A 27,833-nucleotide genomic window follows, 5' to 3' on the forward strand; every position below is an offset into this window, starting at 1 on the left:
AAGTATGTTGACACTGGTTTTAATTATATTATTAGGTTATATTTTAAAAAGTGCCAAGGACAATAAATATGGACATAAAACTAAACACAGTTGACAAAACAGACGTAAACATACACCTTCATTCATTTGAAAATGGGAATTAATTCTTTAGGATCACAACCATATCGAAACAAGGAAAGAGTGGTGTGCAGGAAGGAAGGAAGGAAGGAAAGAAGGAAGGAAAAAAACAATGAAAGGAAGGAAGAAAAAACGACGAAAGGAAGGGAGGAAGGAAAAAAATGACGAAAGGAAGGAAGGAAAAAACAATGAAAGGAAGAAAGGAAAAAACGACAAAGGAAGGAAGAAAGGAAAAAACGACAAAAGGAAAGAGGGAAGGAAGGAAGGAAGGAAAAATTACGAAAGGAAGGAGGGAAGGAAGGAAAAAACGACGAAAGGAAGGAAGGAAAAAAATGACCGAAGGAAGGAAAGAAGGAAGAAAGGAAAAAAACGACAAAAGGAAGGAGGGAAGGAAGGAAGGAAGGAAGGAAGGAAAAAAACGACGAAAGGAAGGAGGGAGAGAAGGAAAAAACAACGAAAGGAAGGAAGGAAGGAAAAAAATTACGAAAGGAAGGAGGGAAGGAAGGAAAAAACGATGAATGGAAGGAAGGAAGGAAAAAACGACGGAAGGAAAAAACGACGGAAGGAAGGAAGGAAAAAACGATGAATGGAAGGAAGGAAGGAAGGAAGGAAGGAAGGAAGGAAAAAACGACGAGGGAAGGAAGAAAGGAAGGAAAAAACGACGGAAGGAAGGAAAAAACGATGAAAGGAAGGAAGGAAGGAAGGAAAAAACGACGAGGGAAGGAAGGAAGGAAGGAAAGGAAGGAAGGAAGGAAGGAAAAAACGACGAAAGGAAGGAGGGAGAGGATAAAACAACGAAAGGAAGGAGGGAAGGAAGGAAAAAAACGACGAAAGGAAGGAAGGAAGTAAGGAAAAAACGACGCTTGTTGTAATAATACTGAATTTACTGAGCAGTGTCAGTAATCATGTATGGGGGCGACGGGGCCAGAGTCAGGCACACTCAAAAGTTCTTTAGAAATGTTCTAGTTTCATTTATTTATAGGGACCTTGTACAGTATTAAACATAAACGATTACATTTGATGTACTGCACCAGAGTTGGCTTGCAGCTACTTTTCATCTGCAGTCCTTTGGGCAGACACAATTAAAACATATTGCAGCACAATAACTAACAGTACAAAGCAAAAAAAAACACACAGGACACATAATACAAAACACAAAGTTACACACAATAGCACATAACACACACCCACAATGTCTCATACATATGTTTCACATATATATACTGTATACACAACATACAGTTGTCTATATTTTGATTATAAGTTGATTTTCAGACATAATAATATTGATAACTGCTCTCTGCATATTTAATACCTCACACATGAACGTCGTACGTGGCAGCCTCTGACGTAATGACGTATCTTGGAGACGTCGATCCAAACTTTCGCTTTCTCCTGAAGTTTACGTGCGGAACAGAAACTCGGTTAAAGCTGCGGAGAAGGAGGCACAGACCACAGGAAACTACCGTGACAGAGCAAAAACACACAGGAGAAAAACAAAAGTGTAAGTTCACGATAATGTCACGTTTAAAAATAGTAACTCTGACGAGTAACTGACGAGTTAGACGCTAAATCAGACAGTAGGCCAGCTAACAGGTAACCTGTGTTGACGTTAGAAAGCCGTTAAACAAACGTTAGTTAAACGTTAGTTGACGTTAAATCACACCTTTACCTGCAGATGTCTGGAGAACCGGCTCAGCCGACTGATGTCGGAGATGAAGGGAAGCTGAGCGGGGACGAGACAGACGCCAAGCCTGACCGCAGAGGAAGGTTTCTGCTGTTTGGGAGGTGATTTCCTTAAAATACATCTTTATTTACATCCACCAAACTGACTAAAGCTTTCACTTTCATGATTACTCCCTTTGCCAGTCAGATAGATACTAATAACTTTTATTTTTTTACTTTATTCACCTTTTATTTCACCTTATTAACCTGTTTATATACTGGGTTATTAGCCTATATGTGTTTATGATTGATAAAAATGTTCATGCATGATGAAATAATATATAAATAGTAATAGTTTTTGTCAAAAGTAGCTTTTTATTGCATATTGATACTTGCGGTTTATTTTCAATATCATTGTTGTTATGTTTTTTTTTTATTATCACAAATTATTTTGGTAAAAATTGTCAATTATTTTGACAAAATTTGGTGGACCCCCCTTATTGAAGACCCTCCCCGGTTGAAGACTTAACAGCAGTAAGAAAAAGGAAGAACATAACATCTGTGTAAAATACCTATAACATAACTGTGCAATAAAATGTGCATTAGGTGTTTTTAATGGGAGAACGAGTCAGTGTAAGTTATCTATTATTATATGTCTATCTACCCTTCAGAGAAGTGTCACAGGATCAGCCTCCTCTCCATGCACAGATTATAGATTGTGTTGGCCCAGAGCGACTGACTGAACAACAGTGTCCCTACTTTCACTTCTAGCACCATTCTAGTGCAGTTTTCTGTTTTATTCAGCCAGTTTAGGCGACACAGAACAGATTTTTTTTGTTATTTCTCACATTGTAATTGCAGATCTCTCAGGTGATGGTTGTAAAAACTGGTCCCACCACTTCCAAATAAACCGGATGTGCGCGCACACTCGTATTTGTGTAGTTAGTTACAATGGAAATTGATTTTTGTTATATATTTAGAAGTTCTCTTTACAGTAATTAATAACTCAAATATTCTGAGAATAAGATCAAAAACAATGTAATAAGCCCATTCACTTCATTCGCCCCCAAATTAAATCATTATATACTCGTCTGTCTACCTGACCACCCGCATGTACTCTGCCTCTGCACTCACTGTGCATGAAAATGATTGGATTCAACTTTAGTTGTCTCTACACTAGCTTTCAAGTAATCAAAACTTTAAAACTGATCAAATGTATAATCTGAATTTGACACAGTGACCCAGTTTTTGGATAACCTAATTAGTCTAAAGGAGCAAAAGCGCGTGAAAGCAATCTTAAAATCAATTTGGGGTCTGATGTCAGCCCTCAAGTGGCCGCTTGAAATTAGACGGCACTACGGCAGAGTCTAAAATTGACGTGATGTGAATTTGACATGATATCATAGAGCGTGAGTCCAGTCACATTGTCTCGTGTCTCACTGTCTTTTTAAAGTGTGACACTGACAAACATGAGTAAGTAACCGTTTATTCCGGTCTGACTCACAAGGTGGCACTGTGAACCTTTTGTTTAAATAAATCTCAGGTCGAGCATCTCAGATTCTAAGTGCTTTTTTTTATAACAGTCTGACTTGTTTAAAGGCAAAACATGATATAGTTTATTGAGAAATTACCACCGTATCCACAGGACTTGTGACTTTTCATTGGGAGAAAGCATGACAAAGCCTCAGATCAACTTGTGGTGTCTCTTAAGTCATCCGTATCTGTGCCATGTCACCTGTAATGTCATAAAGAAATGGTTGGATTTGGGCTAAATCTCACTTTAACCAAGACAGAAGTAAGAATAATTAATAACCAAGATGGCTTTGGGTGTTTGTAGTATGTTACGGTTGATTTCTTAGTAATTCATGCTTTCTGGTTGTATCCCTTCTTGTGAATCCATCTCTGATAATTCACAGTACGCACTGTATGTCGGTACAGGTAGATTCTGTGCCTGTCAGCAGAGGAGCAACTTGTTGCCCTGTCTGACCTCAGCAGGGGAGCGAGGCTCAGGGGCCATGTGTGAATAGGCCTTTAGAAAGCACTGGTGTGGTGGCGAGGCTGCTGACTCAGGGGGGCTGCACAGTGCGCCGCCCCCGTCCTCAGCATCTGCTGGCCCAGTCAGGTGTCCATCCAGTACAGAGAGCATGTCAGTATCCTAGCACACAGCCAAAATTTAAGCTGCCAGATCTGGAGAAACAAACTCTTTTTTTTGTGGGGTGAAAAAAAAAAAGAAACGAGACAAAACCAACGCATTTCAGATGCAGAGTGGCGTAGCGCTTAATGACGAACCCAGGTAAGACAGACACAACCGACCGCCTGATATTCCTCTTCACCATCCTCCGACCTGCTCCTCTTTCTGCCATGCCCAGCCCACCCTCGCGCGATTGTTTGGTACAGTATGTTGGCTCAATTTGGAGGTGGGAGGGGGGTGAAGGGGGGGGTTTCCAAAAAGTTCTGGATCACATGTTTATTAGGATTAGGCTGGGCTGCCTGTGAGTGTATGTACGTGAGACTGTCGGTGTGCGTCGCTGTGCATTGTTCCCGTGCTTGAGTAACTTGATGACTAGGCTCTTCTGGAACAAGCCTGGATTTTCTGAGCCCCCCACAAATGGGCCACTGTTGGCTTAGCTATCTGGATGCATCTTTTGAAGAATGGAAATATGACAGGTGTGTGAGAATTGTCACTCGTGGAAGATTTCCTCTCGCTCAATCTGCATTGATCTTCTTAGGAGTTATTTTTTTTAATATCTGCGCTAAGCAAATATGTTCTAGTTTCTTCTTTAACCCAGCGGTGGATTACTGCGATCAAATTTGGCTGTGACATTAATGCCTTATTTGACAATGTATGTACTCTTTGATTTCTGAGTAAGTGGTTCAGTTGTGTTTTCAGTTTCGTGTGAGTATTCCTTACATTGGAAGTCTTGACTTGTCTTAAATTTACTAATGTTGACGGGGACCGTTATGTGACATTCATGGTGTGTAAGGTTCAAGAATATTTTCGAGAGATTTGTTTCACTTGCAAGAAGCTGCCGTGTAAGGTAAGAGTTAATATCATGGACATTCTGATTGCGCTTTTGGGGCCTGATAGAAGATAAGTAAAAAATATTTTCAAACGTGGAGTGTCAAAGAGATTCGGTGTAGCTGTGTTAATACTTTGTTGTTTAATGTCCATTTTTTGTGTTTATGCTTGTTGTGTTTTTGGCGTCTGTTGTGTAAAAGTCTAAAAGTAATGAAGTAATGTAGGAATATTGTTATTACATGTGATCTGTGTGCGGTACCGTTCAAAAGTTTGGGATCACCTGTTATATTGACGTTTTTATTCATCCCTTTAATAATGGCTACTTTAACATACATAAAACTTTTTTTTCCTCAGCAAAATTTGATTTGTTTGATTTGTTTTCTAGTCTAAAAACACTGAAGAACAATGCTTTCAATTTGGCTCTCTATATAATAACAATAACTTCCTAATAATTCCTTTGTCTCCTCTGCAGTCTACTCAGTAATTAGATTGAAAAAGTTTAAATTGATTTGTCTGCCCGTAGTGTATTCAGCTGATATTTCAATTCCAGTAGTGCTAATGCAAGACTAACCTTCTGTTTCTATTCTAAGCAACATGCCTGGCAAAATTCCAGCCTGTTATAGGTATTATTATGCACTTGCCACTGAATACCCTTTTGCAAATCCTTCATCTATTTGTAAAGGGGACTTTCTGCAACCTAAAAGCATAAAAGACCATACGTATGGAAAGTAGTCCTCTCAGTCATTTTTTAACAATGCTACCATGAAGCGTTAACTGTTCTGTTTCTCTTTGACTCTCTCTTAGTAAGAAGAATAAGGATGGCCAGACGCGGGAGCAGGACTACTCTTCTGAAAGCCATTACAGAATTGTTTCACCAACATTCCAGTATAAGATGAGCCACCAGCGAGTGGGCAAGTGTATCATCATCAATAACAAAAACTTTGATGAGAAGACAGGTACAGACAAACAAATGATATCCCTAATTCAGTTGTTGCTATTATAGCATAAAGGGGAAGTGTATTCTAAGCAGATTGTGTCGACAGGCATGAACGTGCGCAATGGCACAGACCGAGACGCCGGTGAGCTGTTCAAATGCTTCAAGAGCCTGGGCTTCGATGTCTTCATCTACAATGATCAGACATGTGAGAAGATGGCACGTCTTCTCAAAGAAGGTGAGTAGTGAAGTCGTCTGTCATTCTGTGCTGCTGCTTAAGCCAGGTCGGCCTGATAATATACAGAGAAATCTCTTGGATGTTCTTCCATACATGCTGAACGAGTTGGATAGTGGACAAACACTTCTTGGTATAATACAATACAAGTCAGCATCACTACAAACTACAGCCTTTCCATTCACCACAAGAAACTCAGTTTTAGCTGTACCATATCAAGCGTATAGTTCCAGACAGAGATCTGCTTACTTTCCTGAGACTGGTTTACTGTACTTAACGTGTGTTATCAGCTCTACTGGATTAGTTTTGATATCTATACAGAACAGTAACGTGCTCGTTCACATTCAAGACTCTTCATGACTTTTGCAGTGTATTTGTTTCTTAAAACTGTCGGGGTCAGACAGTAGGTGGTGCTGTTGTAAAAGTAATTACATCATACAAATCATACTGTGCTGGCTACCAACTTGGCCAGAACGTTAATACATTTGGTGTGACTGATCAGGGAGCTCGCACGTCCACTGGCCAGATTTCATGACAAGATGTACAAGTCACCTCTCAGGTCGTATGAGAACACAGATAATGTTCTTATTTTATGAGATATAACGTCTTTCAATGGCTACATTTTGTTCAGAAAGTTAGTCAGGTCCAATCTTTGATTCAACACTGCAAACACGCCAAAGCAAGGTTCCTTTACAACTACATAATAGATGTCATGACTATATATTCATGGTTCTCTATCAGGTGGATCAAAATTATTTTGGTAACCCCTTTACCTTTCCTCTGGCATCCTCTGGATCATGAAGTTACTGATGTTTGCTCACTAATCTAGCCGAGCCGAGCTAAGAGTTGAGTGTTTGTTTGTGTGTGTATGGGTCAGCCTCGGAGGAAGACCATAGTGACAGCTCGTGTTTCGCCTGTATCCTGCTAAGCCATGGTGAGGAGGGCATGATCTACGGAACGGACGGAGCCATGCCCATCAAGACCATGACCTCAATGTTCAGGGGGGACATGTGCAAAAGCTTAGTTGGGAAGCCAAAACTCTTCTTCATCCAGGTACAGAGTTCTGAAGACTTCATTTATAAATGATGGTGTGTGTTATTTTATAGTTGCTAATTATATATTTGTGTGATATGTTGACCTAAAATGGTCCACCTAGGGGTTGAATGGCAAGAAAAAGTGTAACTTTAACGGTCGCTTCTGTTCAGAAGACAGCTTAAAATGTCTTTCAGTAGGTCCCCATGGACAGATGATGGTTATTGTGTAAAGTTTTGCCCATCTCAGCTTTTAAAAACAATTAATTTTTAATTGCTCCACCAGGTCATCGTTGAGCAAGCTACTCAGGATCACAATGAAATGTCATTTCATTTACTTCACCAGGCTTGTCGGGGTTCCGAATTCGATGATGGTATACAGACTGATTCAGGTCCGCCAAACGATACCCTGGAGACAGATGCAAATCCAAGACATAAGATCCCTGTAGAGGCAGATTTCCTGTTTGCCTACTCCACTGTGCCAGGTAAACTACATATTTTTGATATCTGTAACATACCTGTCCAGTGGGTAGATGCTTGGGAGCCAAGTTTCAGACCTGACCCCTGTTTGTCTTACAGGGTATTACTCATGGAGGAACCCTGGGCGCGGCTCCTGGTTCGTCCAGGCGCTCTGCAACGTCCTCAACGAGTTTGGCAAGCAGCTGGAGATAATGCAGATCTTGACACGGGTCAACTATATGGTGGCCACAAGCTTTGAGTCCTGGTCTGAAGACCCACGCTTCAGTGAGAAGAAGCAGATTCCCTGTGTGGTCTCTATGCTGACGAAAGAACTGTATTTCAACTAAACCACGGGCCTATCTGACTTGACTGACTGACTCGACTGACTGACATAGTTAAAGCATTCAGGGATGATTCGGGCCCAGCGGGACACTGCACATTTGGAGCACATATGACGTTTTGCATGTGTAGTTGGGTCTGAAATCTGTGAGAGTTTTTTTTTTTTTTTTTTTTTAAAGTGGCACTCCTCGTTCATGTGTTGATGGTGAAACTTCTTCTTCTTCTTCAGGTTATTCTTTAGAATAATGGCGTCACATTTGATCTGATCTTTTTATTTGACAGGCATTGTGAATATCCATGTTATTCTACCAGCCCCGGAAAATTTGCTGCCAGTTTTTGTGGGTTTGGGGGAATCATATCTGAATATGCGTCTCTCCATTTTCCAGCATTTGCAATAGATGTATTAAAAAGGAACTGTTCAGAGAGGATAAACTGGAATAATTGACATTTAGTGTTCTGAGAGAAGTCTTTCCAGAGCCATCTGAAAAACCATAAATCCGTCTAATGCAGTGCAATGAATTTGTTCAGTGTACCATACTCACTGTCACTATTACACAGTGAAATAAATTGAAAACGTTGAATGTTTTCAAAGCCCTCGTTAATCAATCTTATCCTTTTAAGTCACCTAATATAATTTAGCAAAAGCAGCCCAAATGGGAGCTCTTTTGAAATGCACAAGTCAGTTTATGTACATCTTCATTAGGAACAGGTAGAGTGATTACAAACGGTTAAAATTAGCATAGGACAGACGAGGGAGTCGCCTTAATTACAAACCTCGTCTAAGACATGGTTAAAGGGAAACACAAAAATCTGGAAAATAGATCAGATCATTTTCAGCTATCTGTGTTTGAATGTTTTCAGCTGTCGACAGCGATAAAAGAAAGAAAAAACAACACTTCTCTAAAGCGGAAACACGATGCTTTTTGCCATAGGCTCAGTGTCTCAGCCTTCCCAGCAAGTTTAAGTTGGTAGCAGCACGCTGGCATCCTCAGGTTCTTTAATGTCCCATAACGTGGGTAAATGTAACATTAAAATGTCATATATGTATAGCTGGGAAGGTGTAATCGTTCGCTGTGTAGTGATTAGTTCCATATTATTTTGGGTCAAGTGCGTAGTACATAATCCACACGATTATTTGAAATTTGATAAGTTTTCTCAGCGTGATGTTGAAGACTTCACTCGCTTGTTGTTCAACCCCGAGTAAGTGAAGTTCATGTATTTGCAGATGATAAATATTACGCACTTGTCTTATTAGTCAGGGTCCAACAAATCGGTTTGTGAATTTCCCTTTTTTCAATCATTAAAGTTAAACATTCGTCTTTAATAGATAATAGGAAACATGCTGTATGATTTTTTACGCCAGAAGGAGAATTTAAAAAAATGTGGGAAATATCATAATTTAGCTGGACCACGGCCCAAAGCACAAATGCCACATCATTTCACTGTATATTAGTGTTGTGCATTGTCATCACATACATTACACTCTAATAAGAGGTACCCAGCAAAGTCTTTAAAAAAGTGATCTTTGATTTAGAAAGATGTAAAAGCCCAAATCCTATAGAAAAAAATATAAATTGCTTTTATACCTTGTTTTTAAGCACTTAGTGCATTATAACAAGTTGTTTGCCTAATACTGAAATAATTTAGTAAATGGATTATTTTTATTGAGTTGTACGGTAAAATCTAAAATTAATATTTTGAATATTATAGACATTTGCTGATGGTCATTACAACTTGCACAAAGTTCGTCAATGCAAACGTGCTGTGTTAGCGTCCCAAAGTCTGTCAATCACAGAGGCAGCTATTACTGGTGGTGACAAGTCCAAACATACACAATCTCATTGTTGCTGCAATGTTATTATTCACATGACTGCATGTGTCAGTAACTTAGGGGGAAATGCAATAGCTTTAATTTGTCATATTTTCCCCTTTTTACTCCTTGTATTTTTATCAGTTGTTTTTTTTTATTTTTTTTATTTTTATTTTGATAACACTCACATGATATTTATAGTTGCCAGAGGTGTGATCAGCACTGGCAGTTAAGATACATGTCCCATTCTACACCCAGTGCATTTGTCCAATACAGCCACAACTCTTGAATCCTCTCGACACATGGATCTCTGATCAGTGATGTGGTGCCCAACCTGTGCTGAAAGGAGTGTTTGCTCCACTTGTTTTGGAATGGAGTTCATTGGAGGAGGGAAAATATATATATATATTTTTAAAAGTAAAATTTTAAATGCTTTCCAGTGTTAAATGCTGTTGTCCTCAGGAATATTTTGAAAAGATTTGGAGAAAAAAAAATGAATGAAGGAATTATATTGAAAATATAATCCTGGACAATTTTTTTTTCTTTCTTTTTTTTTTTTTTTTAATTTGGGGCAAAACCTTGTTTAAATAATTTCAAAACAGAGGAATGCTTATGTAAACAATTTATTGTATTAAACATGAATTTATTGCGTAACGAGTTGTGTGTGAGTTTTCTTCTGTGAACACAAACACAAACACTTTTTAGGACAAGGAAGATGTTTGTAACATGGCAAAGATTACACTGATTCTCACTTGAACAAATATTGATAATAATTTATGTTTGCTTTTTTAATATACCCCAAGTTATATTCACTGTTTTACAGCAATCCATACTTAATATACTTATATAAGACAAACAGCTTTCTCTTAGTAAAACACGTATTGTTAGGTTGACAATATTCCATGTTTTTGTCACGAAAAGACCAAAACCAACTATGCCTGTGCCAAGTTTTATTAAGTTTTATTTAAGTTCAATTGGCTGAATAATAGCAGACAAATATTTGAGTTTAAAAGCAGATCAAGTTTGTCAACTTCTTTGAATTTAAGTTCCTTATCTGGATATTCTGATTCAACACAGCCTTAGTTACAGTATGAAGAACATATCTAATGTCATGTTGGCTTTAGTGTGTACTCTATAAAGAAAAGCATGAATGACTCATTCTTTGATCTAAAATAGAGACGCGCTTTAAAAATTCCTTCAGACAAATATAGACTAGCCTGACACGCACAGCATCCAGAGCTGATGCTGTGTCACAAGTTAAGAATGTCAGACGGGGCAGCTGATGCGCATGCCCGTACAGCGCAACAAATTCCTGAGCATTTCTATCCCTCAGACATTCCTGTTCCACCTCAGAGAACAGGAGCTGAGCGGGAGGCATCACAGATCTTAAGGGACTTCCAGTTTGTGCCTTCGTTGTCATGGCCAGGGCATAATGCTTGATGTAGGGTGTCAGCGAAGTTCCCAGCGCAGAAGCAGTGCAGGAGTGTCATGGTATCAGCTCCAAGAAAACACACCAACCCTCCAGAAAAGCTGCAGAACACGCCGATGCGAGTGAACTGCCTTCCTGCCAGCAGGGGCAGCTCATGCTGCACACCACCGTGCCAGGCCGTGTAGTCTCCGTTAAAGTATTCCACACACCAAGACTCCTTGCCTCGGCCCAGCCAGGAGTCCTCCTCGCGGCCTTTGCGTGGGATGCTCGGGTAGGTGAGCCCCAGCTCCCAGTAGGTCTTCCCACTCACCTCAACCTCCCAGTACTGGCGCCCCTCACTGAAACCTTGCTGACTGACTACATTTAGGGTGGTCTCAAAGCGGGAGGGAGTCTCTGGGACGTCCTGCCAGGTGTCTGTGTAGGTTGCCGAATCACCTTTGGGAGAGATAATCAGCTTGGGGTGGGCAGTGTCTGCGTCAAGGACGACATCTGCAGCATCTGTGTAAAAGACATAAAAATCCACAGTCTTGTGCAAAAGATTTTTCATGTTTTCCCCTACAACTTCACAAGCGAGTTCACACACAACACTTCACACGAATTGCATGTCCTAATTAATAATAATTGCAACCCTTGACATAGCAAGGAGGGAGACTCCTTCACATGTCAATCTACCTGTCGTTTTTGGGTGAACTCACAGCTCTGAAACAGTTTCTTTGTGACAGGGACCTGGGATCTAATGAACAGCAGCAGGTTGATGGTGAGACTCAGTAGTTGTTCGTTCTTGAACTCATCCATCTGAATCAGGTCAGGGTCAGTCAGCTTCAGAGTGTCAGATATTCTAATTTCAGACAAATCAAGAGTTGAAAGAATGAAAAGATAACAAAAACAATAAATCCACATACTATATTCAACATTTAAAACTGACAGTACATGTAATACATGTAAATGTTTGAAAAACAAACAATATTAGGAGGAATATCATCATACCATGAAGAGGTCACTTACAGTTATATTGAATCAGACACAAAACAAACAAAGCTGATAGATAATAACAACATTTAAAAAGATAATTTAATATGTAAGAAGATTATTTAATATGTAGATTAAAATGAAAATGAAAAGTAAAATGCAGTTATGTAAAACAATTACATGTAGAGGAGTAAGATCAGTAGAGCGAGTCTGATAAAGTCAGTCTTTCTGAAAGGTAATATGGTAATTTTTCAGTAAGTACTCTTGGAGATAAGACCAACCAACCCTATCATATGAAATACGATGATGTGTTCCACAGACATCACTGGTAATAAATCTCAAGGCAGAGATCCAGAAGTTTAAGAGCTGAAGAGGATGCGTGACTAGAAATCATATCACCTTAGTCCAAGACTGGTATGAAAAAAAGATTATCTGCATTTAATTTTAATGTTTTTCATCAATCCAGAGATATTTATATTCTGTGAGTATCTCAGTTGTGAGCTTGTAGAAATATTAAGATCTCTATAGTGTCTTAGGTCTTTAAAAGCATCTTCCAGAACATTAAAGGTTTGTTTTCTACTGCTAGATGTACATAATCAGCAACATTAAACAGCGCTGTGTCATCTGCATACAGATGGGCGTGACGGTTTTCCAGGTCCAAAAAGAACAGGACCTAAAACTGAACCCTGTGGAACACCTTTTGTTAGTGATAACTCATAATTTGCCAGATTGCTGTCTCTCTGATAGGCCGATAGGTAGTTATGTAGCCTCTGTAACAGCAGCCAATGGTCTATATTATGGACAGATCAACAAAAAGTGCCACACAGTGATTTTTTAAATCTCTTTTTGGATTCCAGGGCCTTTAACAGGCAAGGCAATTGGGATATTGGACTTTAGTTGAGATTGCTCTGGTCACCTCCCTTTTGTAAGGGTAAAACATGAGCCATTTCCCAAACTGTGGGAGCTATAGTGAAGGAAATACAAATATTGAAAAGATGAGTTATGATATAATTTGGGCCAAGTGCCCAAGAGAAAAAATAGATCTAAATGGTCCTCTCCGGTTTACTTCCTGGGGTTAATGCAGAGGGCTGAGAGAAACTGAAGGATCTAATCCCACATTGCAAGGGTGCAAGGGTGGCCTGATGCTACAAAATGTTTAGTGAAAGCTAAAGTAATCGCTTTCTGGTCAGACAGCAGACTGGTTGTGCAGCAGTCACTTTGGCATGCCATAGCAGGAAATTCACAGGTGTATTAATGACAGGTGCATTCCATTTAGGGCAGCTCCTGCATGCTGATACACTGTCCCTCTTACCGGAATACTTAACAAAACTGAGCCGTTGTTACGGTTAGTCTAGCTGGGTTTTTCCAGCTCTGACATCTGAAAATGTCGGATCTACAACCAGTCCATAAACACTCCATTGACCTTAATCACAGTAGGAACTGAGGAAAAGTTGCTATGTTTATTCACATGTACAGTCTTTTTAACAAAACTGCAGGATTTCAATGAGAACTAGAGACTAGATTCAGAAAATACTCCAATTTGGCTGTCCTCACCATGGTTGTGCCTCAGTTTCTGAGCTGTCTCAGAGCAGTCCAGTGGGAATTGTTCCCAGAATGTGCAAGGGAACAAGCTGTTGTTTCCTTCCATTAACAAGTTTGATGAATCATTGGTAAACCAAGGGTTTGATTTGTGTTTTTTGTGCTTCCTAGAGGGTGCATGCTTATTTAAGACTGAGAGGAAAGTCTTAATATTTAGACTTTCTATTCATTAAAGGCTTTAATAATTAGTAATCTAAAGGAGTGATCCTGATACAGATCACTATAATTCCAAGATCAAATACGCCAGAAACAATTTTATTAGTCTTGTTGGGTAGGATTAAATCAATAATCTTTGAGTTCCGACTGTTTTATAGATTAGGTCTTGTGGGCTCAGGGACAGATTAAGACTGAGAGATCTCTTTAAAGTCATGAAAGGCATCAGAAAGCCGGTCAGTGTTAAAATTATCCATGACAATTACCTCTCTATTAACATACCTAGGGAGTGCTACTGTCGTATCGTTTATGAAGATACTAACAGATGAAAGGAGCCTGAAATATTATCTATAACAATACAAACATCAGACGCCAAAACTGCTACAAGTGCAGTGAACAATTTGGCACAGACACCGCATGCAACAAGCCACCAAAGCCACATCCCCTCCCTTTCTGTAATAGATAGACCAGCAATTAACCAATATCTTAGCAGCAGGAGTGACTCTGACATTACCGTAGATAGGATTATCAAAAAAATGTCCCGCCTTTTCGGAGCATAAAATTCCTTCTACATTCTTAGAGACTTACAAACTGATTGCGTGAGTTTGTGGTTGATCAGTGTGTATTAGAGCGTGTCAAAGAATTTAATAAGCACTGACATCCTTCTGTTTGAAGTTTGTGCATAAGGAAGTGTTCTTTATTATAATATCACATTTCAGTAAATAGGGAAACTGATAGACGGTAAATCCTTGTTGTCATAAGAAAAAAGTTTGGTATTTTCGGTAGCTAGTTATGCAACTGTTTGAAATATGAGCGTACCTTTTTTCTGTGTCAGGATTCTGAAGAAGAACAAGAATACATATGTTAGTATCACTGAGACAAACAGTAACATTGATTATATGTCCAATATGTTGCATGAAATCAGAACTTTTGAATGTCCTTGTGTTTTACCCGAATGTCAACTTCTTGTTTTGTCACCTGGGCACCAATGTTGGAAAGTTCTTGGTCCAGTTCTTGAGTAAGGTGGTAGCAGTCCTCTATCCTCTCCTCCATTAACTTCTCCGTGGCCTCGTGTTCCGTGTCCAACTGGGTCAGTGTGATCCAAAGATCCTCATCCAGAACTCGCTTCATGTCCTCGTACTTTTTCCTGATTTTCTCCTTCACTGCGTTGGTCTTTTTCTAAAGTTAAACAGCCACAGCAGAGTCAAACAATAAGCCAATGACAATTATTTCACCATTTTTCAGGGATGCACTGATTTTAAAAGTAGAATAAGATTATCTCGACTCTTCACTTGTATCTAGAGAATACTGTTTTAATAATACATGAATATATACGGTATTATACATGTTAATTTAAGTTTCTCTTGATCAACTGTCATTTAAGATGCATTTAAAAAAAGAGATCCTCACAATTTAAAAGCCGAAATTAGGTTTAATTTTAGGTTGATTTTTTTTTTGGCTTGGAAATTAACTTAAACGATGAACTGATTATGAATATAATGATTTTCTGTGAAAACACTAACTGACTAATACCAATATTTTAGTTATCAACAATTAAAGTATCTACAAAATGAATGAAAAAGGCAGTGTATGGAGTCTACAGAGTGCAGTGAAGGACAGGACAGTTTAATGTGACAAAGAGCTTTGTTGATGGAAGAGCACAGTAAAATAAAGGACCACGACAATGCAAGAGACAGGCAGAATAACAGCGCTGTTCAAAAATGCATCTCAGAAGTCATAACTCATTTAACCTTGAGGTGAATGTGCCACAGCGGCACAAGGACGTACTCTACGTTCAACCACTCTTAGCTAAAATCAGAAGATGAGGCACTTAACAAACGAAACAAACAAACAGAAAAAAAAGAATTTAAAGAAATGCAAGAGCCTAGGAATGAACATAACACTCGCAGACAGTGACGCTGATGGAACAACATGGACCAAGACTGAGACTGAGACTGTTCCTGCCAACCTTTATTTCTTTTCATTTAAGGTAGAGACTACTGATCACAAAGTCAAAAATCTCCACCACATGGAAGATGTATAATTTTGAAGGTGAGAAATAAATTAACAACTTAACAGTTAAACAATATAACAGACTTACTGTCATTTCCAGCTGCTTCGCTGCCAGCTTCTTCATCCTATAGGCGACGACATCTCTTTGCCTCTGCAGGTGTTGCTGATATTTCAGAAGCATTTCCTTTTTAGACACACACACGGGCAGAGAACGTGAGGAAAATCACAAGAAATAGATCACAAAACGCAGGTAAAAGGAACAAATGCAAGCGGGTCAACAACCTCATTGGCTTTTCTCCTCAAAAAGAAACCAAAGTGGAAGTGCTTACTTCATCTGTGGCCTTCCCTCCTACCTTACTATTCATTTTTTTCTGCATAGGGGTACAGATTAGACTCCTCTAAGCTGTGACAACAACATGACCCGCAAGGGCTTTTATAGGCCTGTCACAGATGTGAAGCCTTGTTGTGGGGGAGGGAGAACACGCTGGCCTTGAGATATCTGTCCCTGGTGCTCTTGCCAGCATGTGCCTTGTTTTATTAAGAAGAGAATGTGTGTCTGAACTTCGGAGACAAGAACAAGGTGTCAGGCAGAGAAGGGCAAACGGATGGGCAAATTGTCAGACTTGAGGAAGAGTTACTCCATGTCCTACTAAAAACACCCATAAGAGCTCTATTTATACCGACCTGACACTGACCTTGATGTATGCGTGTGTGTGTGTGTGTGTGTGTGTGTGTGTGTGTGTGTGTGTGTGTGTGTGTGTGTGTGTGTGTGTGTGTGTGTACTTGTGGCCTACATGCACACTTGAGGAAGTTTATGAGATTGATGGTGACTTTGTGGCTTACACAATGCTTTGCTTTATTTATATTTATATCATATCGCCATACTATATTTATATTGATAATTCTGCTTATACGGTTCATACTATTTATATCTCCAGACTCTTCTATTCCCGGATGTCTTTTAGCTTGTATATATTGTATATTTTTATTTTTATTTTTATTTTATTTTACTGTTTAGTGCTGTTTGGACAGAGAGAAACGTAATTTCAATTCTCTGTATGTCTTGTTCATATTGCAGTATTGACAATAAAGCCAACTTGAACTTGAACTTGAACAATGCTTTTTCACAAATATATATAAGTGCACAGAATGATTGAAATGCCTGTTGCTTTTCCATCCTGAGACAGTGCTTACCATGACACAGCTTTTTTTTTACATGCATGGCCCAAATGACACATAGCACATACTGTACGCGAGTCTCAAACATCTTCCTGTTAAGATAGGTGCCTTATCAAATGCGAATGCAATCGCTCGGCCCGTTTGCAAGATAACATCAGAATAAGAAGTGACAGAAAGAGTCCCTTGTTTAAGATTATGCAATGTTTAAAACACCTAAAATCTGAAGATAAATCCATTGTCTGAATTTTACTACGACTCTCACTGCCACTGTCCAACAAAGCATGTGTTAAGCTGTTACGCTCCAACGTTTGAATATTAGCCTTGCTATAAACACTTTAAGCCCCTATATTTAGCATTCATGGGCACTAATAAATGGTTTGTGCCGTTGTAAGCAGATATGAGTGTTTATTAATAAACTTTCAGCAGCTCCTCGTATGTAGAAGCTGAGCATATAAACAGATCATGAATGACAGATCATAAAACACACGTGCTGTGCTGTGTCAAACTATACATTAATGAACACAAAAAAGTCTATTAGATATATATCTGTTTAGAACTACATGTAGTGCGTTATAAGCCATTTATTAAATGTTTATGTGCTGCTTATAACCCTTAAATAGGAGTTAAAGATATATATGGTGTATTATGTAAAAAAAGAAAATGTCAAAGTTATATTATGTTTTGTTTTATAATAGTTTGTCCTTACCAAAATCTTAGAATTTAAGATTTGAGACACTCAATGAAACTGTTATTTAAATATTTAGATGTTTTAAAAGTATTTATTTTCAATCTCACACATATTCTGAACAGGTACCACCCACCTAACCAACCCACCCAAGTCACCTGTGTGTTTCGGGGTAACATTTAAGTCCCCGTGGATCTTCATTTTGCCATCCTACTTCTTCATGATATTGACCTGACCTGACCTTACTCATGCCACTTTACTAGTCTAACTAACTTTAATATATTTTATTCGTGTAAAAATGGGAAATATTGCATGTGTGAACGTTTGTGTTTAATTACTGGGATGTTTCAAAGGATGTCTTGGAGCCTTGACTTAAAATCCTTTAGAGTTAAGACGTTTTACATGACAGCTAATTCTCTAATCACGCCATCTCATCTCCTAAAATGTAAACAACAACAAAAAGACTGAATATTCCCCCACTGTTTTACCAGACGGAACAACCTCCTGCAGTTAAAAATCACAGTAGGCAGTCCTTAAAGGAAATTGAAGCCAGGAACCAGAAATTCCAGTTTCAATAGATTAGTGTTTGCCAGGTACAGAGTGACGTCCAGCTTCCTCGTGCAGCAGCACTATTTGTCCAAGAGAGCGAGGTGACAACAGGTGCTCCACAGGTAAGAGTGTGATTCTTTTGTATGTATTTAGTAAGTTATCTATTTTCTTATTGTTTTTACTCTCTGAGGTGGTACAAAATCTGTTTTCCATCCACTTGTCAGCACATGTTTGGTGTTAAATTGTGTTAATAATTGTGTGTTATAAAGACTTCACTGTAGATATGCCTTTACAGGTATTTAAATTAATAACAAGAATGAGCACAAAATCTTTCATGTTTTGCTTTTCAAAGAGGCACGAGTATATTTTTAAACACTACATTGTTTTAAAGGTTGACTAATTCCTTCTGGATATTTTTTTGTTGTTTTAGAGAGACACCGACACCGGTTCTTGTGTTCTTTTGTTTAGGTGTGGTGTCACAATGCACAAGAGCCAGAAAAGCAGCACAGGAGGTAGCGTATCACATCTGGAAATCTGTTTTATTTACTGATATTTCGGTCATGACTTCTTCATTCTCTCTCTAAATCCTTTTCCCACCGAGCACCTAAAGGAAAATAGAGAAGACTTCGGTAAACAAAGAGATTTGAGCAGATGACTGCAAACCAACAGGCTTTTCTTTTGTTGTCAGGTGGAAATGCAGTGTTCTACAGACCTGTTGCAATTACAACAGAAATAAGAGCCGGATACTTGTTCAAGTCTCCTCCCCCGAAAAGGTTGAAGACAGAGGTGACTGAGTTTGCTCAATCTGTGCAACATATTTTCAGTGGGGTTTGTTTTTGTTTCATGATTTATTTTCATGGTGCGTCTCCTGCAGAAATCATGGAAGAAGCGTTATTTTGTTCTGTTCAAAATCAGTGAACAGGAACATCAGCTGAAGTACTTCAGGAACCCACAAGAAAAGGACAAACCGCTCGGAGGCATAGACTTATCACAGTATGTGTGCCACTTTTCAAACTATATTTCTTTATGAGCCGGAGTGTCATGTTTTAAATTCATAATTCATTTCTCCATCATCTGTGTCCCTCTGTCAGTATCTCACTGTTGAAACTGAACCCTGAAAACCACCCTAAATGGCCATGGATCCAGAAGAGCTTCAGGTGCTCCCCATCCTGTGTGCTGTACATCAGGGCTGCCGACCGGGACTACTTCCTCATCGGGGAGAACAGGTCAGTCGATAATGAAGCACTGAGATGGAATTTTTTCAGTGTACATTTTCAGGAGGTTTTGTAATGTTAATGTGCATACAAAGAGTCCCAAACACACGTGTTGCATTAAATTGGAAGTCTGTGAATTGGAAGTCGAAGCTGGTTTGGCCAGTTCTTCTCTCAAGGCCACCACTGACACTTTCACAGTGCCTCATAAAACACTCGCTACTGCCCTTCATACCATCTTCTATTCTGGGAGTCAAATCAAAAAGAAATTATGATGTGCTCTTGTTTGGTAACAGTCTATCAGCTGATAATGGCTTTTCCTTTCCTCTCACGCCAAATTGTTGCAACATGTCATCATTTCCACTTGGATTTTCGGAATTGGATTTTTAAACTAAATGTAATAGCCATCATTTGTGGAGTCTAAAAATGAGGTTTTTTAAGTTTTTCCAAATGCCCCTCTTGCTTTTAGCGAGGACGTGGATGCCTGGTTCTCTGACCTGTTTGAAGCCCTGAAAACCCGTCCGCATAAATTTGTCAGTACAGAGGTAAAAACTGATTTTTGATTGTGTTTTGTAACAGTTTATGCTGACCAAGCATCTCTTGCAGTGCATCTTTTAGTATTTATTATGCTTGTTTATTACCTGGTTACTGTCACTGACAATCTTTTTGTTCTACTAAAGGAATTGTCCAATGGGCAGCCGACAATCGAGGTAAATAAAGCCCGTTCTGCATTTTCTTGCTGAGAGCTGGGTGAGAAAAAGATGCCAGTTAGCTTTTTCTTCTTCCCACCAGAATATTCACTCCAGTATTACTTTATTTCCTGCTGTCAGCCTCTGCCTCCATTCTCACAACACTTCACTCAGTTTTTATTCCCTCAGTGTCCCTGGCAAATCCAAGAAAGGCAACATTAGTTACATTAGTAATCTATTAACCGTGCTGGTCAATCCAATCTCTATTTGACTTTTGAAAATAGACTTCTCTTCCTGTTTTAACAGGTTATTTCAAAACCCCTCCCATGGAAAAAGAAATCTGCCCCTGTGTCCGAAAAGGTTGGTCTATAAAGCCCTGCATGAATTGTCGATTGGATACTACCTCAGATCATTCACTTCCCTTTGATTCTTCTTGTATGACTTGTGAATCCATGTATCCTCACTATTTTACAGTATATCTGTGTGTTAAGTGTCACCACCTCCAGATTTAGTGATTGTTTGAATTCAAATTTGCTTATTTTGTCAGCCAGGTACATGCTGATGGCATGACTGTACTGTGTGTCTGCATATACATGTTGGAACAAAACAAAAGTATAATTCTATGAAGCATCAGGCTATATGTTTTCTGTTGTATTATGTAATCTGCGTGTATTTGGTAGTTCAGGACTAGGAATTAAGAATAATATCACTCATACAATGAAAGAACAGACTCTGCTGAAACATCCTCCTGAAAGTTTTTTATTGGCTCACTGTTACATGACACCTTGAGGTATATTTTATTATACCAAAGGGTTTAATTCAACTATATTAGTTATACCCAAATGTATATCCAATGCGTCTGACCCAGGGACACTGACGTGAATGGGCTGACAGCAACATTCTCACTGGGATTGCCTCATATCTTAACAAAGAAAATGTCCTGTTGTCAGAATAATGTGAAACCAATAATCAAAATACTGTTACACATTACACGCTTTAATGTCTGTCAGTGTTTGTGTTTCTTTTCCAGGAAGAGTCGAAAATGCGCTCCATGTCTGACCCGATCTCAAACAATGTGGATGATGACACTATAAAACCAAAGGTGCAACATCTTAACTTTGCCAGTTTGATTAGATTTTTATTAGATTGATTAGTTTGGGTGATTGGACATGACCTTTTCTTTTGGTTGCATACAGTATATTCATATTGTTTTCTGATTGGTCGGCAGGCCGAAAACTATTCCAAAAGACGTGCATCAGAGCCTGTGAATCCAATCTATGACTATCCATTCTCCTACTTAAAAAATGCACAAGTATGGCCAAATATCTGCCAATTATTTTTAGGTTTTGTCTATAGATTTGTGATGTTCTGTGACTAATAATCATTTGTGCCTTTTTCTTTTCTTTTTTTTTTACTATTAATAATGTGAAAAAGGCTGCAGAAAATGATACGACCCGTCCCAAAAGCTTGGACTCAATGTGAGTGTTAATTATTGAATATATATCAGTGCATTGATGTTGATTGGCTGTATTGATTGACAAATATATTTCTGAATTTTCAGTTCAGAACAAAAAGCATTCATCGTCACTGGCTCGCTTTTATTCAAGCGACACGAGTACTCCTTGGTTCTTTGTGTGTTTGTTTGAACATCTGTCTCTTGCAGATATGAAACGATGGACATCAGAGGATCCAAAATAACGGTTAAAAACAATGAACAGCTCGCTCATGCAACGTAAGTTTTATTGATAGAGCGACAGATCATGACAAATAATCACTGAATATTGTTGAAACTGAAAGCAGTTCATTGTGCCAAATGTTTCTAGGGACGGTGAAGTTGAAGAGGTTGGCACCGATGGCACCCTGATGAGGTCTTGCAATCAGATCTTCGACAAGTTCAAGACACAGGTTTCCCCACTCCCTACGTGTGATGAGGAAGCAGCCTCTGAAGACAGGTAGCTAGAGATTAAATGCGTCGTTTTCCTTCTTTTTTGTGGGCCATGAGTATATTTCTGACTTTTCCCTTTGTCTTCGGTGTCAGTGCCCTATGCTCTTTGTGTAACGTGTTTTGTCAGTCACTGCCCTAGATACCAAAATAACTCACCCTTCAGAGGTAACCACAGCCTCACTGGCTCAGAAACCTAGACTGACAACAATAAGGGTGTTATTTTTGCAGCACAAATTTGTTGACACTAGTCAGGAATCTCAGGAAAGGCGGCACCTCAGAGCCTGTTCAGCAACTACTTCTCTAGATGACACATACGTTTTTTATCTCACGAAAGAGGTTGTATCTAAGGAAGATGACAGTGATCATCTTTACGGACTTAACTGAGTGCAGTGATACAGACTTTTCAGACCTTGTATAAGCTGAACTCGGTCACATGTAACTGATTTTTATCCTCTGTGTGTTTGCGGTCATATTTGACTGATAAGTATTTATAGTGAAAATTACAGTGAAATAAAGTGTTTTTGTTAAAACAGCAGATTTTTTTTGCCAATTATGGGATAATGGTAAAATATAGTGTTACAAAAGTAAGGCAGACTTATAAAATCAGAGAACCAACTCCATAATATAAAACAATATATATCTTAGTTCACAAAGGTAGTATTTGAACTGCTGGTCATGCCAGACCAGGTAAGCCTGTCGATGGAAAATCCTTGTGTGTAGTAAGTTGTGGAAAAGGGTGTGTTTTATTTTGAAGTGGAATACTGTTCTATTTCCTCTTAAACTTGCATTGTCTTGCTTTCAGGCTGTGGCATGTAAAAGTGACGGATGTGCTTGAGCGCTAAAAATAGAGTAAACAAACCCAACCTCCAAAACAAACCTTATCTCCTGCACATTTTTTTTGTCCGTATCACGATCGTATCATATGCAAATTAGCTCTCGTTTACCACCAAAAACAACAAAGAGCAGCAAGACTGTAACACCCCCACGATGCTTTGACGTTCTTCTGTTTCATGCAGCATCTATCTAACTTCTTTGTTTACCAGAGACCATTTTGTTAATCACCAATACAGCAGGCGTTCCTCTTCCAGCTGTTTCATGCCAACATCTCCTGTAAAAAAATGTTTGTTTTCTTGAATTTGCTATAAAACCAAACTGTGTGATAACTCCGCTCTCTCACACTGGGGTCTGATTTCTTTCTAAGTGGCCGACCGCTGTGCTGCCACACTGAAGAACATCTTCTCTGCTACATTTGGCATATGGGTCAAAAGGCTTCTCTCTAAAGCGTCTCTTAATTAGAATTCCTCTTGCGCCTCTGCAGTGATTAGGGAATTATTTGCTCCTCCCATGCTGCTTTTATGAAGTATTTTTAGAAAAAAAAAAGATCTCAAGACATCTGCTCTCCTTTCTATATTGCAGAGTGAAACCTCCTTTACCCTCTATCCCCATTCTCCTTCCTTTTATTGTCATTATTTTCTGCCACAAGGGCAAATGTGGACTCTTGTCCATCCAAAGCTTCTGATACAGCGCCAAAATCTGTTGTTATGCTGTCTGCTTGTGACTCACCCCCCCTCCAGAGTGCATGCAGATTCAGATTCATCCTCTGTGTCATTTTGTACTCAGTGTAACGTGTTGGCCTTGGCTCGTGCCGCATAAGAGCCATGGCGTGTTTCATTGGCACTCCCAAGCTGTGTTTATTGACTAAGAATCAGTGACTGCTTGCTGAACGTAACTGGAAACATGAACCAAGGTGTGATGTTAGAATCCCTCACGCTGTTTGTTTGCTTTTGCAGAGAGGAAATGCGTCTGACTTCAGACTTCAGCAGCAGCTCCAGTGACAACGGCGCCATCTCCCCCGTAGAGATGCTGGAGGGACAAAATGGGCACACACTTGAAAAACAAAGCTCTACCGAAAGGTGAGATTCCCAAAAAAGTCAGAAACAGCTTTGAAGTGGTTACAAAGAACACGATTTAAAAAAAGACACTGGCACATTAAGGTGACTCGGTTTGATAAATAACCAGAAAGGAATGCTGAGGCCAACGCTGGCATGTTACTGGACTGGTTGGAGTGGTTTTCGGAGGGTTTCTGCGAGAAGTGAGTGGTATAATAGTTGAATATCAATGAGCAGAACATTAATAACTCAGGTGATTTTGCTACTAGAATTTAAATGAGTTGTTCAAAGAAATGTGGAAGTGCTTATCTATGCAGACACTCACGCCAACTATAATGGAGGACGGAGGTAATAATAACCATACGTTTCTGCTTTTATGTGCTTGGTCGCCACATCACAAGAGGATGAAATTTCATGGGAAGAATCAGAGTTTTTTTTCCTTATTAGTTGGCAATTCACGACCTTTGTTTTATCAAGTTGGTTTGCACAAATAGTAACTTCAAGGAACATCCTACATTTCTTCTCTTACAATTCAAAGTTTTTTGGATTGCCGTGCACGGTTGAGATGTATTTCTCTGTGGCATGTTAAAATATACGCTTTTGTTGTCTTTCGTTTTCCTTTCCAGCCTCGACACCATCACCCCTGAGGAGAGGGATATCGAGATCAAGCAGGCAGATGTGAAAAAACACCTGACATTAACACAGGTGGACGGGAAACCATGGTCAGTGAACTCACCTCATTGCAGTGTTGTCGTTTAAAGTCAGATCGTGACACGCGGAAAACAAAGCAAGAACAAAACGTCCTGTACAAACTGCATTTTCTTTTTAGATCGATTCATATCGATGAAATTGCAAAAACCACAGATGCATTGTTGTGATCGTGTAAATGAAAAGATTCCTGTCCCATCAGGAAATGCTGGCTGCAGTGCTGCATGTCCTCGTTTGCTCTTTTCGCAGTTGAGACTTACTTTGTGGTGGATGATTCAAAGCGCTCAGCCGTATTGTGTGGAACGTTTGGGCACGTAATCAGACTGAGATTTGGTAAATGCTCTTTGCATGACTTTGAGTGTTTAATTGCACAAAATCCAAATTCTCAATCCCCTTTAAGATGATGAAGAAGAAAAAAAACACTGGTTTAGTTCACAGCTGCTACGTTACAAAGCAAAGACCTTCTATAGAAAGTCTCTGTTGATTTGTTCTGCACACGTGACATCCATTGCACGTCTGTCCGTCCTGGGGGAGAGGGAATCTTCCTCTGTGGATCTTCCTGAGGTTTCTTCCACCTTTTTTCCCTGTTCAAAAGGTTTTTGGTGGGCAAGTTTTTCCTCACTCGAACCGAGGGTCTAAGGACAGAGGGTGTCACTCCCTGTACAGATTGTAAAGCCCTCCAAGGCAAATGTATACAATGCTATACAAATAAAATCGGATTTGATTTGAAAATCTGAAAATGTTTTTCTCATATCAGGCTCAGTTGAGTTGTGAGAAACTTGGCGAAACCTGGAGTAATGTCAGGCCTGCTTCTATTAGACTTACAGTACATTGTTACGGGGTTCAAAGCCTCAAAGTTTGCTGAAACATCAGTATCTGTATATCTCTGAATTGGTTTTAGTGGATTTGGAACCCAACACCTAACATGTCCATACAGGTAATGTAGTGAAGACAGCATCTAAGCAGAGCAGCAGTAGCTTTGGTGCTCAATCAGCGTCTACACGGGATGCATTCAGGCACAGTATGGAGTGTAGGTCACACAACACATTATACCCACAATTATGCAAGTAAAGTGCAAGTGAAACGGGAGCTCATGACCTGTGTAGACAGCTAGATTGATTAAGTATATGTTCTATAACGCGTTTGAGACGAGTGAACAGTGTGTAGAGAAGCTGTAAGGCATAAGTCAAACCTGCTCAGATTGGATTTTCTATAGACATTCAGTGGCGTCAGCCATTAAATGAAAGGTGCTGTCGATTATAGGGCCCGTACAGCTGGTGAAGGCCCCTGTTTGCAGCAATAGAAAATATTGGAATTGTCATTTTAATAATCAAAAGCAACTTCAGAGGTGATAAAGTGTCCTGCTTCAGTGGTTGAAATCCTTTAAAAACCCACAAACACACTTACATCATCATTATCATGACGCGGATGACTTCGAAGATGTTATACCACATCTACAAATATCCATCCATCCATTATCTGTAACTGCTTATCCTCATCTGGGTCATGTGGAGGGCTGGAGAAATGTCAAATACTGTGTGGATAAAAACAGAAAGAATAGAATAAACAGAATATGTATGTATGTATGTGTGTGTCACAGTGTGACCGGGTGGACTGGCCAGCCACAGTCCGTGTGCCTGTTCCACAAAGGAGACCAGATTCTGGGATTTAACGACTTGCACACCGGCAGCGTGGAGGAGTTCAACATGTACATGAGCAAGTCTCTCAAGAACGAGGTACGTCCACATTGTCAGTGTCCGTGATATCGCCATTTTCATGCGCTGATGATCATCTGAGATCTTTAAAAAAAAATCTTTTCAGGTGAAATTGACCATCCTGCGTCAACCTGGATGCCAGCCTTTGCATTCAGCAAGCTGTCTCTGCAGCGAATGACTGGGATGAGACACTACTTACTACTTGCACTGTTAACTTCCACTGTATGTGTGGCTGTGTTCAAATGGCTCTTTGAGGGAGTTCTTTAATGTAGATAGTGGGTTTCAGCCATGTATTGACCACTTTAGACAACTAACAGTATTTTCCCAGGGCTGTGGTGCAGTTTCTGCTAATCTGTCACTCTGCTATCATATTATGTCGAAAGATCAAATGCATTTTATTTGCAAAGCTCTCTGTGTGAAAACAGTGACTTGTAATTATGACAGAGCATGATTCATGATGTTCTAGTTCATTGTGTGCTTGATCACAGAAGTTATTATTAGAAGGAAACAAAAAGCGAATGTTTTACCGAAGCATAGTTCCTCATACCGCCTGCATGATGATAAAATTCAACCATGCATGGCATGAAGTGCCACAATGGAACAACTGGCACAAAGTTGCTGTACGTAAACGTACTTTTAAACATTACTTTGCAGTAAACTGTATAATCAAAATGATTAAATGCTTTAAAATGCACATGAAATACATGTAAAAAATGATTTTCTTGCGACTGAAATGCTATTTTTTCATTAATACTCAACTTTAATCCAAGATGACAGGGCGAAACAGTGATCAGAAGTGGTTTAAAGGACATGAAAATGATGTTTGACATGAGAAAAGATGCTCTGAATCAATATTTAAGTAATTAAATTACATTTTGAAAGTTTCCATAAACGATTTGTGACTTTCAACCGAGAGTTGAGCGAGAACTCGGTTACATGTCATCACCTAGAAATGCTGAGTCATTTCCAGTCAGCGCTTATGGTGAGATTTCTTTATAAACCTTGCCCGTCTAATGACGCCTTGTTCAGAGAACAAAAAGAAGGTTACACTGTTTGTTTAAATGTCTTTGTTACGTATATCAGTGCATCAGTGTGTCAGGGTTACAAAAAACATCCAAATTTAAACTTGACTTTTCTTGTTTATCTCCAGAATGCTATGACAGTAATTAGTAGCAGATGAATAACAAAAAAGATTTAACAAGGGACCAGTGTTTTACGTCGTCCACACCTCAGGGAGAGTCTGATTAATTAACATGCAGACAGAATGGTGTTTTACCTCAAGCTACGTTTCACCCAGCTCGACTTGAAGGAGAAGTGGTGACTCATGGGCTATATTGCTGAAATGCAGTTTTAATATAACTCGACAAGACGGCTAAGAATCATTTTTAAATTATGTCCGCTGACCGATTCCACCTCCTGACAAAGACAACATCAAATGGAAAATATCTGCAAGGTCTGTTCACTTGAAGTGCTACAAACCATTACGAGTTA

At 39.3% G+C, this 27,833-nt stretch overlaps 3 protein-coding genes across 5 annotated transcripts; 2 read left to right on the plus strand and 1 right to left on the minus strand.

The window, feature by feature from the left end:
• The first annotated feature begins 1,462 nt into the window (after nt 1-1,462).
• Nucleotides 1,463-10,085, plus strand: casp7 (caspase 7, apoptosis-related cysteine peptidase). Its single transcript, XM_010742072.3, has 7 exons — nt 1,463-1,621; nt 1,796-1,905; nt 5,606-5,757; nt 5,845-5,973; nt 6,848-7,023; nt 7,348-7,486; nt 7,581-10,085. Exons 2-7 carry the CDS (start codon nt 1,796-1,798, stop codon nt 7,805-7,807), a joined length of 933 nt encoding a protein of 310 aa, XP_010740374.1. The 5' UTR covers nt 1,463-1,621; the 3' UTR covers nt 7,808-10,085.
• si:ch211-28p3.4 (E3 ubiquitin-protein ligase TRIM39) lies at nt 9,776-16,180 on the minus strand. Of its 3 annotated transcripts, none has more exons than XM_019264806.2 (6): nt 16,102-16,180; nt 15,861-15,956; nt 14,738-14,938; nt 14,579-14,598; nt 11,734-11,876; nt 9,776-11,536 (listed from the first exon to the last, which is right to left on the minus strand). In XM_019264806.2, exons 1-6 carry the CDS (start codon nt 16,147-16,149, stop codon nt 10,959-10,961), a joined length of 1,086 nt encoding a protein of 361 aa, XP_019120351.2. In that variant the 5' UTR covers nt 16,150-16,180; the 3' UTR covers nt 9,776-10,958. The 3 variants fall into 3 exon arrangements, with proteins under 3 accessions (XP_019120351.2, XP_019120350.2, XP_010740373.3); XM_019264805.2 differs by having other exon boundaries at nt 14,711-14,938; XM_010742071.3 differs by having other exon boundaries at nt 14,711-14,938; nt 16,055-16,172.
• A 2,097-nt stretch (nt 16,181-18,277) lies between these two features.
• On the plus strand, nt 18,278-27,773 carry LOC104927888 (pleckstrin homology domain-containing family S member 1). The gene is made up of 17 exons (XM_010742068.3): nt 18,278-18,307; nt 18,616-18,697; nt 18,874-18,971; nt 19,060-19,178; nt 19,277-19,411; nt 19,866-19,941; nt 20,077-20,106; nt 20,392-20,445; nt 21,116-21,187; nt 21,314-21,397; nt 21,520-21,563; nt 21,749-21,817; nt 21,909-22,037; nt 23,821-23,943; nt 24,546-24,641; nt 26,228-26,363; nt 26,449-27,773. The coding sequence occupies exons 2-17, from the start codon at nt 18,667-18,669 to the stop codon at nt 26,518-26,520; spliced, it is 1,368 nt and encodes a 455-aa protein (XP_010740370.3). The 5' UTR covers nt 18,278-18,307; nt 18,616-18,666; the 3' UTR covers nt 26,521-27,773.
• Nucleotides 27,774-27,833: the final 60 nt, after the last annotated feature.

This window comes from Larimichthys crocea, chromosome XVI (assembly GCF_000972845.2).
Source record: "Larimichthys crocea isolate SSNF chromosome XVI, L_crocea_2.0, whole genome shotgun sequence".
NCBI classification, from domain to species: Eukaryota; Metazoa; Chordata; class Actinopteri; family Sciaenidae; genus Larimichthys; species Larimichthys crocea.

Coding starts and splice junctions, on each gene's coding strand:
- casp7 (XM_010742072.3), top strand. CDS start 1,796: ATGTCTGGAGAACCGGCTCAGCCGACTGATGTCGGAGATGAAGGGAAG. Junction 5,758..5,844: donor AAACTTTGATGAGAAGACAG/GTACAGACAAAC, acceptor TTGTGTCGACAG/GCATGAACGTGCGCAATGGC. Junction 5,974..6,847: donor GGCACGTCTTCTCAAAGAAG/GTGAGTAGTGAA, acceptor TGTATGGGTCAG/CCTCGGAGGAAGACCATAGT.
- si:ch211-28p3.4 (XM_019264805.2), bottom strand. CDS start 16,149: ATGCAGAAAAAAATGAATAGTAAGGTAGGAGGGAAGGCCACAGATGAA. Junction 14,599..14,710: donor AACAAGAAGTTGACATTCGG/GTAAAACACAAG, acceptor GTTCTTCTTCAG/AATCCTGACACAGAAAAAAG. Junction 11,877..14,578: donor AATCCTGACACAGAAAAAAG/GTACGCTCATAT, acceptor GTCTGAAATTAG/AATATCTGACACTCTGAAGC.
- LOC104927888 (XM_010742068.3), top strand. CDS start 18,667: ATGCACAAGAGCCAGAAAAGCAGCACAGGAG. Junction 20,446..21,115: donor CTGCCCCTGTGTCCGAAAAG/GTTGGTCTATAA, acceptor TTTCTTTTCCAG/GAAGAGTCGAAAATGCGCTC. Junction 21,564..21,748: donor CCCAAAAGCTTGGACTCAAT/GTGAGTGTTAAT, acceptor TGTCTCTTGCAG/ATATGAAACGATGGACATCA.